Source organism: Scyliorhinus torazame, chromosome 28 (genome assembly GCF_047496885.1).
Source record: "Scyliorhinus torazame isolate Kashiwa2021f chromosome 28, sScyTor2.1, whole genome shotgun sequence".
NCBI classification, from domain to species: domain Eukaryota; kingdom Metazoa; phylum Chordata; class Chondrichthyes; order Carcharhiniformes; family Scyliorhinidae; genus Scyliorhinus; species Scyliorhinus torazame.
In genome coordinates, this window is record NC_092734.1 from 30,372,535 (window position 1) to 30,388,130 (window position 15,596).

Sequence of the window (15,596 nt, forward strand, 5' to 3'; positions counted from 1 at the left end):
AAGGGCCTGTTCCTGTGCTGTACATTTCTTTGTTCTTTGTTTGTTGTCATTGGACTCGAAACGTTGGCTCTTTTCTCTCCCTACAGATGCTGCCAGACCTGCTGAGTTTTTCCAGCATTTTCTCTTTCGTCCCAGATTCCAGCATCGGCAGTAATTTGCTTTTACCCAGTAGTTAATGTTGGCGATGTTACTAATCATAAATACAAGGAGCAGCCAAGCCAGATCTTAGGAAGAGATCAACAAGAGTCCTTTGGAGTTAACTGTACCTGGATTTTTCCCCCCCCGTGTCGGTGTGTGGCACTGTTGAGTTTCTAACACGAAACATTTCTCTCCTCAGCGTATAACGTCCCTCACCTAGACAAATATCCCACAGCAGAGGTATGCAGACCACCAAGAGGAACTCTGTTCCAGGTGAGCTCCCGGATGTTAAGAAGGCGTTTTTGGGTCTCGAGTGAAGTCTGGAAAGCTGAGGTGGCATAGTTACTGTCAGAATCAGGTTGCACATCGCAATGGCAGACCGTGAAGTCACAGTGGGCCGAATGGCCTCCATCTGTTCCGTAATGACTCTAAGGATTGAATTCTGTTGGTGGCCATGGGGCCCTTCATGAGGCCATTGCGGGGAACGGCCATTCAGTTATTGGCAGAGGCCTCCCTCATAGAGATACCAGCTCGGGCACAGGGAGAAGGAGAGGGCGCCTCCATGTTGAGGCACCCTCGAAGGGCTAGTAAGAATTTAAGTTTAAAGGGCCAGGCAAGTAGGTGGGCCTTAGTAACCGGACCCTCCTATTGGAGCTGTGGGGGGAGCCATTGCTCCCTGGGTGCATCTTCGGTGGGGCGTGAAGCCTCCGGGAGGGAAGGGCCCTCCACCTTTTCCCGGGAAGACTGTGAGAGGCTATCCCGCTGTACCTGAGAGTCTCCCCAGCTGGCTTGGGACCATGGCAGCAGTAAAACCCCAGCATTGTGGGAAAACAAACGTCAATAGATCCGTGAATTGGATTAATTGGCGGCTCCGTCTTCAAACAGCTGTTCCCTTTCGAAAGTTACTATCGAATCCACTTCCACTACCCAATTCAGATAGCACATTCCAAATCACCGAGAGAAAAAATAGTCTTCTCTTCCCCCGGCCATTTTGTCAATTATTTCCAAGTTGCTTCATCTGGATATTGGCCCTCCCCTCAGGCGGAACAGTCTCTCCCTATCTACTCTCGCGAACCTCCTGATGATATTGAAATCTCCCCTGGATGCTCTCTGCTCTAAGGAGAACATTCCCAGCTTCTTCCGTCTCCCCAGGAAACTGAAACCGCCCCCCCCAACCCACCCCGCCATCCCGGGAACCATTTTAGTCAATCCCCACCGTTCCATAGCCTGGTCCCCGGAATTAGATACAGAAATTTAGCTGAGGTCCAACAAATGACTTGCAAAGGTTTAACAAAGGTTATACTAACTGTATAGAACCTTAGTTAGGCCACACTTGGAGTATAGTGTTCAATTCTGGTCGCCACACTACCAGAAGGATGTGGAGGCTTTAGAGAGGGTGCAGAAGAGATTTACCAGAATGTTGCCTGGTATGGAGGGCATAAGCTATGAGGAGCGATTGAATAAACTCGGTTTGTTCTCACTGGAACGAAGGAGGTTGAGGGGCGACCTGATAGAGGTATACAAAATTATGAGGGGCATAGACAGAGTGGATAGTCAGAGGCTTTTCCCCAGGGTAGAGGGGTCAATTACTAGGGGGCATAGGTTTAAGGTGAGAGGGGCAAAGTTTAGAGTAGATGTACGAGGCAAGTTTTTTACGCAGAGGGTAGTGGGTGCCTGGAACTCACTACCGGAGGAGGTAGTGGAGGCAGGGACGATAGGGACATTTAAGGGGCATCTTGACAAATATATGAATAGGATGGGAATAGAAGGATACGGACCCAGGAAGTGTAGAAGATTGTAGTTTAGTCGGGCAGTATGGTCGGCACGGGCTTGGAGGGCCGAAGGGCCTGTTCCTGTGCTGTACATTTCTTTGTTCTTTGTTGTTTTATCAAGGGGTTAGCACGCTGGGGCGGTCTTGTGACAGAGTGGGTTAGCATGCCTGCCTCTGAGCCAGACGCTCGGGTGAGTTCAAGACCCACCCCAGGACCTAACGGCTAAGGAAGGTGTGCTCATTTTAACATTTTTTTTTTCCAATTAAGGGGCAATTTAGCGTGGCCAATCCACCTACCCTGCACATCTTTGTTTTAAAAAATATATGTTTAGAGTACCCAATTCATTTTTTTCCCAATTAAGGGGCAATTTAGCGTGGCCAGTCCACCTACCCTGCACATCTTTGGGTTGCGGGGGCGAAACCCACGCAGACACGGGGAGAATGTGCAAACTCCACACGGACAGTGACCCAGGGCCGGGATCGAACCTCTGACCTCGGCGCCGTGAGGCAGCAGTGCTAACCACTGCGCCACCGTGCCAGCCTGGGAGGTGCATTCATAACGTGATCAAACCTGTAAATCCTTCCAAACACACCAATGGCTGCCGGTAAGAGCGGGAGAGACTCGATGTGGAGTGCCCCCTCCCCCCTCAAACCATAAGCCCCTGGCGACAGATTAGCGACCTGTTCCGGGAATTACTAGCTATGTTCGCGCAACCACGAGGAGTGGGATGAGAATCGGAATGGAATGGGTATCACTCTGAGGTTGACTCACATTGTTTTGTTTTTCTACCCCCCCCCCCCACAGCTTGGGGCAAAACTAACAGATTTAGAGGAGCAACGCGTGAATGACGTGCTCAGAGGGTTTTCAAAGCAAGTGGAGAAGAGACAATTGTTGGTGAATCCTTTCTTCAAAGATTTCGATGAGGTGAGCGTACATCCCTTCGCTCGGGAATGCTTTCAGAGCTGTGAGCTTCCCCAGTGACTGCCTGAGATTCCACATCCCCTCATTGTACCCAATGCCCCCGGATCGCCCATTCGCCACCTCATCCCCAGTTGACACGATTGAAGTCAATCCACATTCTCACCATTGCTTCATTACAGGCCTCATCCTGGGGAACCATTACTGAACCTTCTCCAGGGCTGGTATATTCTTCTTAACGTTAGGTTAGACTTTCATATTCAACAGGCAGAACGTGGTGGAACATTCACCGGGTGTGAACAGAGAGGTTGAGTGCCTTGGGTTGCAGGAAAAATATAGACAGGATGGTCAAACGGGCAGATAAGTGGCGGATGGAATTTAACCCTGAAAAGTGTGGGGTGATATACTTTGGAAAGAGTAATGTGACACGGAAGTATTTGATGAACAGCATGACACTGGGAAGTCCTGAGGAACAAAGGGACCTTGGCGTGTTTGTCCATAGATCTCTGAAGTCAGAAGGGCAGGTTAATAGGATGGTGAAAAAGGCATATGGGACACTCGCCTTTATTAATCGAGGCATAGATTACAAAAGCAAGGCGTCATGTTGGAGTTGTACAGAACTTTGGTGAGGTCACAGCTGGAGCACTGTGTGCAATTCTGGTCGCCACATTATAGGAAGGATGTGATTGCGCTGGAGGGGGTGCAGAGTAGATTCACCAGGATGTTGCCTGGGATGGAACAGTAAAGAATAGAGATTGGATAGGCTGGGGTTGTTTTCGCTGGAGCAGAGAAGACTGAGGGGCGACCTGATCGAAGTGGACAAGATTATGAGGGGCGTGGAGAGGGTGGATAGGGAGCGGCTGTTCCCCTTCGTTGAAGGGTCAGTCACAAGGAGACACAATTTCAAAATGTGGGGCAGAAGATTGAGGGGGGGATTTGAGAAAAAACCTTTTTACCCAGAGGGTGGTGATGGTCTGGAACGCACTGCCTGGGAGGGTGGTAGAGGGGAATTGCCTCACATCCTTTAAAAAGTACCTGGATGAGCACTTGGCACGTCATAACAGTCAAGGCTGGGGGCCAAGTGCTGGTGAATGGGGTTAGGTGGGCAGGTCAGGTGTTTCTCATGCGCCGGTGCAGACTCGATGGGCCGAAGGGCCTCTTTTGCACTGTATTATGATTCTGTGATTCTCCACTTGCCTGGATGAGTGCAGCTCCAACAACACTCAAGAAGCTCAACACCATCCTGGATAAAGCAGCCCACTTGATTACCACACCATTTACCACCTTCAACATTCACCCCCTCCACCACCGACACACAATGGCAGCCGTGTGACCCATCTACAAGATGCACTGCAGCAACTCAACAAGACTCCTCAGGCAGCACCTTTCTCCTCGTGGCTGGTTTAGCACGGTGGGCTAAGACAGCTGGCTTGTAATGCAGAACAAGAGCAGCAGGGGTTCAATTCCTGTTCCAGCCTCCCCGAACAGGCACCAGAATGTGGCGACGAGGAGCTTTTCACAGTAATTTCATTGAAGCCTACTTGTGACAATAAGTTATTATTATTTAGGGCAGCACGGCAGCATTGTGGCTAGCACAATTGCTTCACAGCTCCAGGGTCCCAGGTTCGATTCCGGCTTGGGCCACTCTCTGTGCGGAGTCTGCACATCCTCCCCGTGTGTGCGTGGGTTTCCTCCGGGTGCTCCGGTTTCCTCCCACAGTCCAAAGATGTGCAGGTTAGGTGGGGTGGCCATGATAAATTGCTCTTAGTGTCCAAAATTGCCCTTAGTGTTGGGTGGGGTTACTGGGTTATGGTGATAGGGTGGAGGTGTTGACCTTGGGTAGGGTGCTCTTTCCAAGAGCCAGTGCAGACTCGATGGGCCAAATGGCCTCCTTCTGCACTGTAAATTCTATGATAATCTATGAAAACCCACCACCCCTACCATCTAAAAGGACAAAGGCTCAGATACCTGGGAATCCCACCACCTGGAAATTCCCCTTCAAGTCACTCACCATCCTGACTTGGAAATACATCGGCCGTTCCTTCCCTGTCGCAAAATCCTGGAACTCCCTCCCCAACAGCACAGTGGGTGTACCTACACCACACGGACTGCAGCGGTTCAAGATAACAGCTCACCACCATCTCCTCAAGGGGCAATTAGAGATGGGCAATAAATGCTGGGCCAGCCACATCCCATAAATTAATTTAAAAAATAGAAAGTCTCGAATATTTCAAATGAGCTTTAGCCAGCCAGCACTTAATATCATCGTAGCCATTGGCCCAAAGGACAATAGGCATCTCTCTCCATTACAGAGAGAGACAGCTTGAGGGGCATTAGTCCACAAGCTTGGGGAAAGTCAAGGAGACAGGAGGGGGCAAAATTCTCCGTAATCGGCGCAATGTCCGCCGACTGGCGCCAAAAACGCGCAAATCAATCCGGCATCGCGCCGCCCCAAAGGTGCAGAATCCTCCGCATCTTGAGCGGTCGAGCCCTAACCTTGAGGGGCTAGGCCCGCGCCGGACTGACTTCCGCCCCGCCAGCTAGCGGGAAAGGCCTTTAGTGCCCCGCCAGCTGGCGCGGAAATGACATTGCCGGGCGGCGCATGCGCGGGAGCGTCAGCGGCCGCTCACGGCATCCCCGCGCATGCGCAGTGGAGGGAGTCTCTTCTGCCTCCGCCATGGTGGAGACCGTGGCGAAGGCGGAAGGAAAAGAGTGCCCCCACGGCACAGGCCCGCCCGCGGATCGGTCGGCCCCGATCGCGGGCCAGGCCACCCTGGGGGCACCCCACCAGGGCCAGATCGCCCCGTGCCCCCCCCAGGACCCCGGAGCCCGCCCGCGCCGCCTTGTCCCACCGGTAAGAGAGGTGGTTTAATCCACGCCGGCGGGACTGGCATTCTAGCAGCGGGACTTCGGCCCTTATGGGCCGGAGAATCGAGTGGGGGGTCCCGCCAACCGGCGCGATTCCTGCCCCCGCCAAATATCCGGTGCCGGAGAATTCGGTAACCGGCGGGGGCGGGATTCACGCCAGCCCCCGGCGATTCTCCGACCCGGCGGGGGGTCGGAGAATCTCGCCCAGGACTTCCATCAAATGTCACAGTGGGTTAGAGGATTGGACCAATGACGTTGGCGTTATTCTGTCCCATACGCCAACACGTTAGCAACTGAGATGATCAACCGCCCCAACTCACTATACCTTATATACCTCTGATGAAATCGTTTTTGTGCTCATTTTAGTGCCGATGAATAGCTTCTGATTTGCGAACCAAAGGCCATTTTTTTGTCTCCTCACCCCCCTCCCCGCCAACACCACGTGGATAATTTATTCCTCAGTTTGAGAGTCTGAAACTTTCCCTCCGACAGATGTTCAGCTCTAATGATCCAGATTAGCTCGGTCTCCTTTTCAAACAGCGGTTACAAGATTGTCCATCCTCCAGTATCTCAGGCTCACAGCCACATCCAACAGAAGGCCTGAAACCTAGGCCTGGATTTTGCCTTTTGACTTATCGGTCCTACTGGGAGCGGTGGGATGCGGGATTGGGGTGGGGTGCAGGCATGGGGGGAGTGGGAAAGAGCATTGGGAATTGGCCAGTGGAAGGGCAGACCTAGTTGGTGAAGGGGGGGGGGGGTTACTGGAGGCCTCAGTGGTGTGTGTAGAGTTGTTTGGAAGGCTCATGGGGGAAGGGTGCTGGGGGGGGGGTTCCTCAGGCAAACATGCAGGATCCAAATGATAGGTGTAAACTGGGATCCCAAGGTGTTGGTGGGATGTAATTTATTGGGATGTAGTTTGTTGGGATTGGGAAATCCGGGCAACAACAGTCAAAGCTGAAAGGCTGATCGCAGCCCGATTATCATTTTCAAAGCTGCAGTCCGCCTCATGAGACCAGATTATGAGGAAAAGCCAGTAAAGCTAGTTTGGAGAGCCGGTACAGACACGATGGGCCAAATAGCCTCCTTTGGTGCCCTAATATATCATATCATAGAATTTACAGTGCAGAAGGTGGCCATTCGGCCCATCGAGTCTGCACCGGCCTTTAGAAAGAGCACCCTACTTAAGCCCACACCTCCGCCCTATCCCCATAACCCAGTAACCCCACCTAACCTTTTTGGACACTAAGGGGCAATTTAACACGGCCGATCCACCGAACCTGCACATCTTTGGACTGTGGGAGGAAACCGGGGCACCCGGAGGAAACCCACACGGACACGGGGAAGGCGTGCAAACTCCACACTGACAGTCACCCAAGGCCGGAATTGAACCGGGGTCCATGGAGCTGTGAGGCAGCAGTGCTAACCACTGTGCCACCGTGCCGCCCCCAAATTCCAGCCATTTGCTAACTTTCACTGCTTTTTCCTTCTGGTCTCCCTTCCAACCTGCAGTTAAAGCTGGACGTGAGGCGAACGTAGGCCCACCCCAGCCCCCTACCCACCACAACCCCCCCTTCACCCCCAACCCCCATAAGCCTCGGTAATTAATATCTGGATGCATTCAATTAAACAGAACGTGACGTACAGAAGACTCCTGACTAAGACGCAGTTTGAGAGAGGATTGGATTACCTGGGTTTGAGCGTGGAGCCAATGGATTTCAAACTGCTCTGTAAACGATTTGAGGATCCGGTCACTGGAGAAATAAACTACGTCGCGTTCAGCCAAGCCGTTGACAAAGGTAAGAGAGTCTCCGTTTGATTACTGCTCACCGAGGATCTCCTAGGAACCAGTCCAATAAAAGCAAAACGCCGCAGAGGCTGGAAATCTGACACAAAAACAGAAAATGCTAGATAAAGGCAGCAGGACTGACAACGTTCGAGGAGAGAGGCACAGAACCGTAGAAGGATCATTTAGATCCGAAACGTTAACGCATGTTTCTTTCTCCAGCCGCAGACACTGCTGAGTCTATCCGGCGTTTTCTGTTTTTTATTCCTTGAAGGATCCTAGGCCGGAATTCTCCGGCCTAGGATCCTTCAAGGAATAAAAAACAGAAAACGCCGGATAGACTCAGCAGAATTCTCCGGCCGTTTGCCAGCGGTCGGATTCTCTGGTGCCACCGGCGGCAGTGCCCCCGCCCGTGGGTTTCCCGGCGGAGTGGGGCAGCTTCCATGGCCCATTGACAGGCAGAGGGAGAGCCCCGCCACCAGCGAACCGCGCGCCACCTCCTGCCACTGAGAAACACGCGGCTGGGAGGACCAGAGAATCCCCTCCCACATCGCTAAAACAGCACCTCCCAAACGTCATTGCATGACTTTGTGCTTCAGTCATCGTGTGACACCACCCCCCCATCTCTCCGCCAGAGGGGCGTGGAATTGTTGATCGGGGCGTGGGGGGGAGGGGAAAGATAAAGTGTTGTATGAACATTCGAATTAGGGGCAGGAGGCCCCTCGAGCCTGCTATGCCTTTCGATAGGATCGTGGCTCATCTGATCGTAACCTCAACATCTTAATTGCACCTTTTGCAGCCACAAAGTCTGTCTGTCTTTTAAACCAGGATTTAAAAAAAGTACTGCAGCATATGTATAAACAGCCTAACCCAGACTTTTAAAACCATTACTGCATCAGATACATTCGGACAGCATGGTGGCACAGTGGTTCGCACTGCTACCTCACAGCGCCAGGGTCCCGCGTTCAATTCCAGCCTCGGGTGACTGTCTGTGTGGAGTTTGCACGTTCTCCCCGTGTGTGCGTGGGTTTCCTCCGGGTGCTCCGGTTTCCTCCCGCAGTCCAAAGATGTGCAGGTTAGGTGGATTGGCCGTGCTAAATTGCCCTTAGTGACCAATTGGTTAGGTGAGGTAACGGGGCTAGGAGTGGGGGTTTGGGCCTGGGTAGGGTGCTCTATTGGAGTAGGGGCCGGTGCAGACATGACAGGCCAAATGGCCTCCTTCTGCACTGTAGGGATTCTATGATTCTGTATATCAGGGGCTGGTTTAGCACAGTGGGCTAAACAGCTGGCTTGTAATGCAGAACAAGGCCAGCAGCGCGGGTTCAATTCCGGCCTCCCCGAACAGGTGCCGGAATGTGGTGACTAGGGGCTTTGCACAGTAACTGCATTGAAGCCTACTTGTGACAATAAGCGATTATTATTATTATATTACAATAAATGAACCAATTTCTTACATTCACCACACAGGCATGTGCACACAAACATACGGACACACAAATTAGGAGCATGAGTGGGCCCCTCGGCCCCTCGAGCGTGCTCCGCCATTCAATACGATCGCGGCTGATCTGATTGTAACCTCAACCCCCACATTCCTGCCGACCCCCGATAACCTTTCACCCCTTGTTACACAAGAATTTATCCAACTCTGCCTTAAAAATATTGAAAACTTCGGCTCCCACTGCCTTTTGAGGAAGAGACTCACCACCCTCTGAGAGAAAAACAATTCTCCTCTGTCTTAAATGGGTGACTATTTTTAAACAGTGACCCCCCTAGTTCGAGATCCACCCACAAGAGGAAACATCCTCTCCACATCCAACCTGTCAATACCCCTCCAGGTCTTATAGGTTTTGCTCTTACTCTACTAAACTCTAGTGAATACATACCTAACCTCTGCGTGGCAGGGCAGCACGGTAGCATTGTGGATAGCACAAATGCTTCACAGCTCCAGGGTCCCAGGTTCGATTCCGGCTTGGGTCACTGTCTGTGCGGAGTCTGCACATCCTCCCCGTGTGTGCGTGGGTTTCCTCCGGGTGCTCCGGTTTCCTCCCACAGTCCAAAGATGTGCGGGTTAGGTGGATTGGCAATGCTAAATTGCCCATAGTGTCCAAAATTGCCCTTAGTGTTGGGTTGGGTTACTGGGTTATGGGGATAGGGTGGAGGTGTGGACTTTGGTAGGGTGCTCTTTCCAAGAGCCGGTGCAGACTCGATGGGCCGAATGGCCTCCTTCTGCACTGTAAATTCTATGAAACTCTCCAACCTTTCCTCAGAAGACAACGGGTGGAACAGTGGTTAGCACTGCAGCCTCTCAGTGCCAGGTTCCCGGGTTCGATCCCGGCCTTGGGTGACTGTCTGTGTGGAGTTTGCACTTTCTCCCCGTGTCTGCGGGGGTTTCCTCCGTGTGCTCCAGTTTCCTCCCGCAGTCCAAAGATGTGCAGGTTAGGTGGATTGGCCGTGCTAAATTGCCCTTAGTGACCAATTGGTTAGGTGAGGTAACGGGGATAGGTGGGGGAATGGGTAGGGTGCTCTTTTCAGGAGGTGATTGCAGATTCGATGGGCCGAATGGCCTCCTTCTCCGCTGTAAGGTTTCTATTCTATTCTAACCCGTCCATCCCTGGGCTGAGTCTAGTAAATCTCTGAACTGCTTCTAACGTATTTATATCGTTACACCCGTCTGGGATGGCACGAGTCCGCAGCCATAGGCAGGGGCCCTGAAAAGACACAGTTTGTGTCGTCACGCACTGGCTCCCAGAACTCGTAACTGAAGCATGATGAACATTCAGATATAGAACAATTTACACCTGGACTGGTCTCTTATTCCAGAGAGGCTGCACAGTGAGTCCTTGCAGTACCTGCTGTTTCCCTCTAGAGTGTCTCAGTGAGCAGTAAATTCCACCAGTCCTGGTCGAACCTCAATTGACAGCTACATTAACTGGATGCCAGGGTTTCACGTGGGCAAGGGGAATTGGGCAATGTTTTTTGATCAGGCGATAGTCCCCTGTCAATAGTGTGCGATTCCTACCTCATTAACCTTTTTTACATATTGGGCCGTACACCATGGCCCTGGTGTTGGGTGATTGGACAAGCTGAAAAGGGGAGGAAAATCCACGGTACGCGGTTGTTGGTAGTGGGGGGGGGGGGGGGGGGGAATTAAAGGGATGCAACACTTAAAGATGCTTGACTATACCCAGTGGAGTTTAGAATAATGAGCCATATAAGATACTGAGGGGGTTTGGCAGAGTGGGCGCTGGGAGAATGTTTCTAAGGGGTCACAGACTCCCTACAGTGTGAAAGGAGGCCATTCAGCCCATCGAGTCTGCACTGACCCTGCAAAAGAGCACCCTACCTAGGCCCAGTCCCCCACCCTATCCCTGTAATCCCACCTAACCTGCACAGCTTTGGACCGTGGGAGGAAACCAGAGCACCCGGAGGAAACCCACGCCGACACGGGGAGAACGTGCAGACCCCACACAGTCACCCAAGGCCGGAATCGAACCCGGGTCCCTGGCGCTGTGGGGCAGCAGTGCTAACCACTGTGCCACCTCATTTCAGCATTTGGTGTCCCCCATTTGAGATGGAGATGACAAGCAATTTCTTCTTGAAGGGTTGTTAACATTTGGAATCCCCCCCCCCCCCCCCCCAACCCCCCTCCCCCCCACCAGAGAGAAGTGGAGGTCGAGCCATTGAATATATTCAAGGCTCAGCGAGGCAGGTTTTTGAATGACAAAAGTCAAGTGTTGTGAGGGAACAGGCGGGGAAATGAAGTTGAGGCCACAATGAGATCAGCCATGATCTTATTGAATGGTGGAGCAGGCTCGAGGGGCTGAATGGTCCCCTCCTGGTCCACTCCCACAGCCCAAAGACGTGCAGGTTAGGGGGATTAGCCATGCTAAATTGCCCTTAGTAACCAAAATGGTTAGGAGGGGTTATTGGGTTACGGGGATAGGGTGGAAGTGAGGGCTTAAGTGGGTCGGTGCAAAGAACAAAGAACAAAGAAATGTACAGCACAGGAACAGGCCCTTCGGCCCTCCAAGCCCGTGCCGACCATACTGCCCGACTAAACTACAATCTTCTACACTTCCTGGGTCCGTATCCTTCTATTCCCATCCTATTCATATATTTGTCAAGATGCCCCTTAAATGTCCCTATCGTCCCTGCCTCCACTACCTCCTCCGGTAGTGAGTTCCAGGCACCCACTACCCTCTGCGTAAAAAACTTGCCTCGTACATCTACTCTAAACTTTGCCCCTCTCACCTTAAACCTATGCCCCCTAGTAATTGACCCCTCTACCCTGGGGAAAAGCCTCTGACTATCCACTCTGTCTATGCCCCTCATAATTTTGTATACCTCTATCAGGTCGCCCCTCAACCTCCTTCGTTCCAGTGAGAACAAACCGAGTTTATTCAATCGCTCCTCATAGCTTATGCCCTCCATACCAGGCAACATTCTGGTAAATCTCTTCTGCACCCTCTCTAAAGCCTCCACATCCTTCTGGTAGTGTGGCGACCAGAATTGAACACTATACTCCAAGTGTGGCCTAACTAAGGTTCTATACAGCTGCAACATGACTTGCCAATTCTTATACTGCAGATGCGATGGGCCGAATGGCCTCCTTCCGCACTGTATGTTCAATGTTCTATGTTCCTGCTCCCATTTCTGACCATCTTACGGCTACATATGGGGGGGGGGGGGGGAGAAGAAAATCTGTTTGTAGTTTCTTCAATCGCTTTTGCCTTTTTGGGTCGAAGGTGATTACCCAAACGCAGCAGGTGACACAGTAAAGGTGGAGGGGCTGTACTGGTGCAGCTCCTGAGCGAACGCCAGCTTGGTAGCTGTGCCAATGTGGAAGCGGTTCAGTGTCGAGTCGGTAACTGGGGGAGTGCCTCTGTTTATCCCCACCTCCCCATTTACCCTCCCTCTCCCCAGGGTGGCATTCCAGCAGACCCGGCAGGAGGCGGGCGCAGAGACCCTGAGGGCAGAGCTGCTGCCATGACCACTGCTGGCAATGCCACCTTGCGGCGCATGACCAGCTGCAGTCGCCGTTCAGGTGGCCCACTGCCCCCCTCCCTCCTGACTCCGATTCTCTGCTGATCGCGTTGCCGGAGGATCCCGTGCCTGGAAATGGGAATGTTCGAGCACCGCGGGGTGGGTGCACTGTGCTGTTGTCCTGCCCAAGCTAGCTCCGTTTCCCTTCCTCTTCTACCTCCACGGGGCAACCCATTGTGCCAATAAAATGAGCATTCCAGGGAATGTCACAAATCACAAAAAGGAAAAAAAATCCAGAACCCATATGGGGGAAAAATAGCCTGAAAGTATTATTTGAGGAAAGATTGGAGGTAGTTCAGAGGAAGGTCGTTAGATTGATTCCAGAGATGGAGAGGTTGAACAGCTTAGGCCTATACCCTCTAAAGTTTAGAAGAATGAGGGGAGATCTAATTGAGGTATACAAGATGCCGAAAGGTTTGGATAAAGTAGACGTGGAGCTGATGGTTCCTCTAGTGGGACATTCTAAAACGAGAGGTCATAACCTTAGAATAAGAGGTAGCAAATTTAAAACCGATTTGAGGAAAAACCACTTCTCCCAAAGGGTTGTGAATCTGTGGAATTCGCTACCCCAGAGTGCGGTGGATGCTGGGACAGTGAGTAAATTTAAGGAGGAGTCAGACAGATTTTTAATTGGTAATGGGTTGAAGGGTTACGGAGAACGGGCAGGACGGTGGGGTTGAGGCCAGGATGGGATCAGCCATGATCACATTGAGGGCGTTAGGCTCGGGGGGCTAAATTGCCGACTCCTGCTCCTCGGGCATGTGTTCCAGGGAGGAGATGCTCTGGCTGATTTCGCAATCCAGCTCTTGGCCTATGACATTGTAGGTAGCAGATGAAGAACATATCAGCCATGAGCAGACCCAATGGGCCGAATGGCCTAATTCTGCTCCTATCTATCTTATGTCTTAAGATAGATCTTTCAGATCCACTTCCACCCACACCATAGTGTCAGAAAGACTGGAAGTAAATACATAGTTAGGCAAGGGACAGTTAGCCGGGGGTACTGACACTTCAACATCCCAATGATAGTGTTGTGACTGAATTACTCTGCTTTTCAAAATGGCGCCGATAGCCCCGACCGCATTCACTTGATGTTCTTCTGAAGGAGTCTGCGTGATGACGTATGGCTCGTAGGTCCAGAATGAACGCACAAGTACCCACCCAGGCCTTCAGCGAGAGCCATGCCTGTCACAAGGTACAGGATAGAGGACACATCAGCTTTCTCGAGCACTCTGCTGCCTGGATCACCCTTGGCTGAGTGAGATATCATGGTTTGCATTTCTACAGAACCCAGTCAACAAGAGGGGACAATTCCTCCTAAGGGCAGCGCGGTAGCATAGTGGTTAGCACAATTGCTTCACAGTTCCAGGGTCCCAGGTTCGATTACCCGCTGGGTCACTGTCTGTGCTCATTCCAAGAGCCGGTGCAGACTCGATGGGCCAGCAGACTCGATGGGCCAAATGGCCTCCTTCTGCACTGTAAACTCTAAGAAATTCGATGAAATAGTCCCACATTCCTTCCTTTTGCTTGATCGCTGTCCTTCCAATAACATAGGAATAAAAAAAACACCGGAAACTTTATTTTTTAATGGGATATGAGCATCGATGGCAAGGCCCAGCATTTGTCATCTATTCTTAATTCTGATTGAACTGGGCCAGCACGGTGACGCAGTGGTTAGCACTGCTGCCTCACGGCGCCGAGGACCCGGGTTCGAATCCCGGCCCCGGGTCACTGCCCGTGTGGAGTTTGCACATTCTCCCCGTGTCTGTGTGGGTTTCACCCCCACAACCCAAAATAAATGCAGGGTAGGTGGATTGGCCACGCTAAATTGCTCTTTAATTGGAAAAAAAGAATTGGGTATTCTAAATTTCTTTTAAAATTAAAAAAAAACAATATTAATTGTGATTGAACTGAGTGGTTTCCTCGGCCATTTCAGAGGGCTATTCAAGAGTCAGCCACATTGCTGTGGGGCTGGAGTCACATGTAGGCTGGGCGGGGAAGAGCATTGATGGAGCGGCCATGGAAAGGTTGGAATGCTGTCATCCTGAGGGTGGGAGAGGGGATTTTTAAGGGGGTCAGGGGTTATGGGGAGAAGGCAGGAGAATGGGGATGAGAAACACATCCACCATGATTGGCTCGATGGACCGAATGGCTTAATTCTGCTCCGATGTCTTATGTTCCTATGGGAACATGTTTGAGTTCCAGGGCACTGCTGCCTTTCTCCCTGAACGGTGACTCAGCATTCTGATGATAGGAACATCGGATCAGGAGTAGGCCATTCAGCCCTTCGAGCCTGCTTCACCATTCAACACGATCGTGGCTGATACGACACTTCAACCGCCTTTTACCCCACACTACGCCCAGTAGGAACATCGGAACAGTCGATGTGCTGGAAACTGCCCTGGGCGTGGTGTTGGGAGCCACAATGATGACACTGGAGGTGACCGCTGATCCGTGTTGGAAAGAGCAGACTCCCAGCAAATCCCGGCGGTTGTTGGAGCCGGGATTTTCCATGCTCATTGGCATTGAGCACAATCATTTTTTCAGCGCAGCCAACATTGCGCACAGGGCTCCTTCCCTCTGTCACCACCACCTGAACTCGCTACAGCAGATCATTAAACCTCTTTGTGCGTGGTAGCCAGCCCCTTGCGGCAGCGCCCAGATAGATTTCTGGATGTGTGGGAGGTGGGGAAGCACAGAAACCCATGACAGGCAATTGACTATTCAAAGTATTTTTAGTTTATTAAGGAGCAACAGTTTAGATACAATATGCATTAATGACTTGGAGAAAGTATACGTTCCACGGCAGTTTACTGATCCCAGAGGATGAATGGATGGTTGATCTCAGTAGCTTGCGATTGCAACATCCATCTCTCCAGTCGAGGTGTTAGTGAACTCTTCCATAGAGAAGCCATGGTGTAGAGGCAGGCCATTCGGCCCATCGAGCCTGCACCGGCCCTCCGAAAGAGCACCTGACCTAGGCCCACTCCACCACCCCATTCTTCCTCCTCCACCTGAAGAAGATAATTGCCTGGCGGGCACTACCCCCCCACCGCCCCGTCCCCCCCTGACCC

At 51.8% G+C, this 15,596-nt stretch overlaps 1 protein-coding gene across 1 annotated transcript in view; it reads left to right on the forward strand.

Annotated features, from left to right (window-relative positions):
* Positions 1 to 15,596, forward strand: part of LOC140403641 (uncharacterized) — a 95,038-nt gene that overhangs the window by 50,170 nt on the left and 29,272 nt on the right. The window contains exons 9-11 of the mRNA XM_072491790.1: positions 338 to 411; positions 2,715 to 2,834; positions 7,327 to 7,492. Coding sequence (XP_072347891.1) covers positions 338 to 411; positions 2,715 to 2,834; positions 7,327 to 7,492 — 360 coding nt within the window. The remainder of the gene's footprint in view (positions 1 to 337; positions 412 to 2,714; positions 2,835 to 7,326; positions 7,493 to 15,596) is intronic.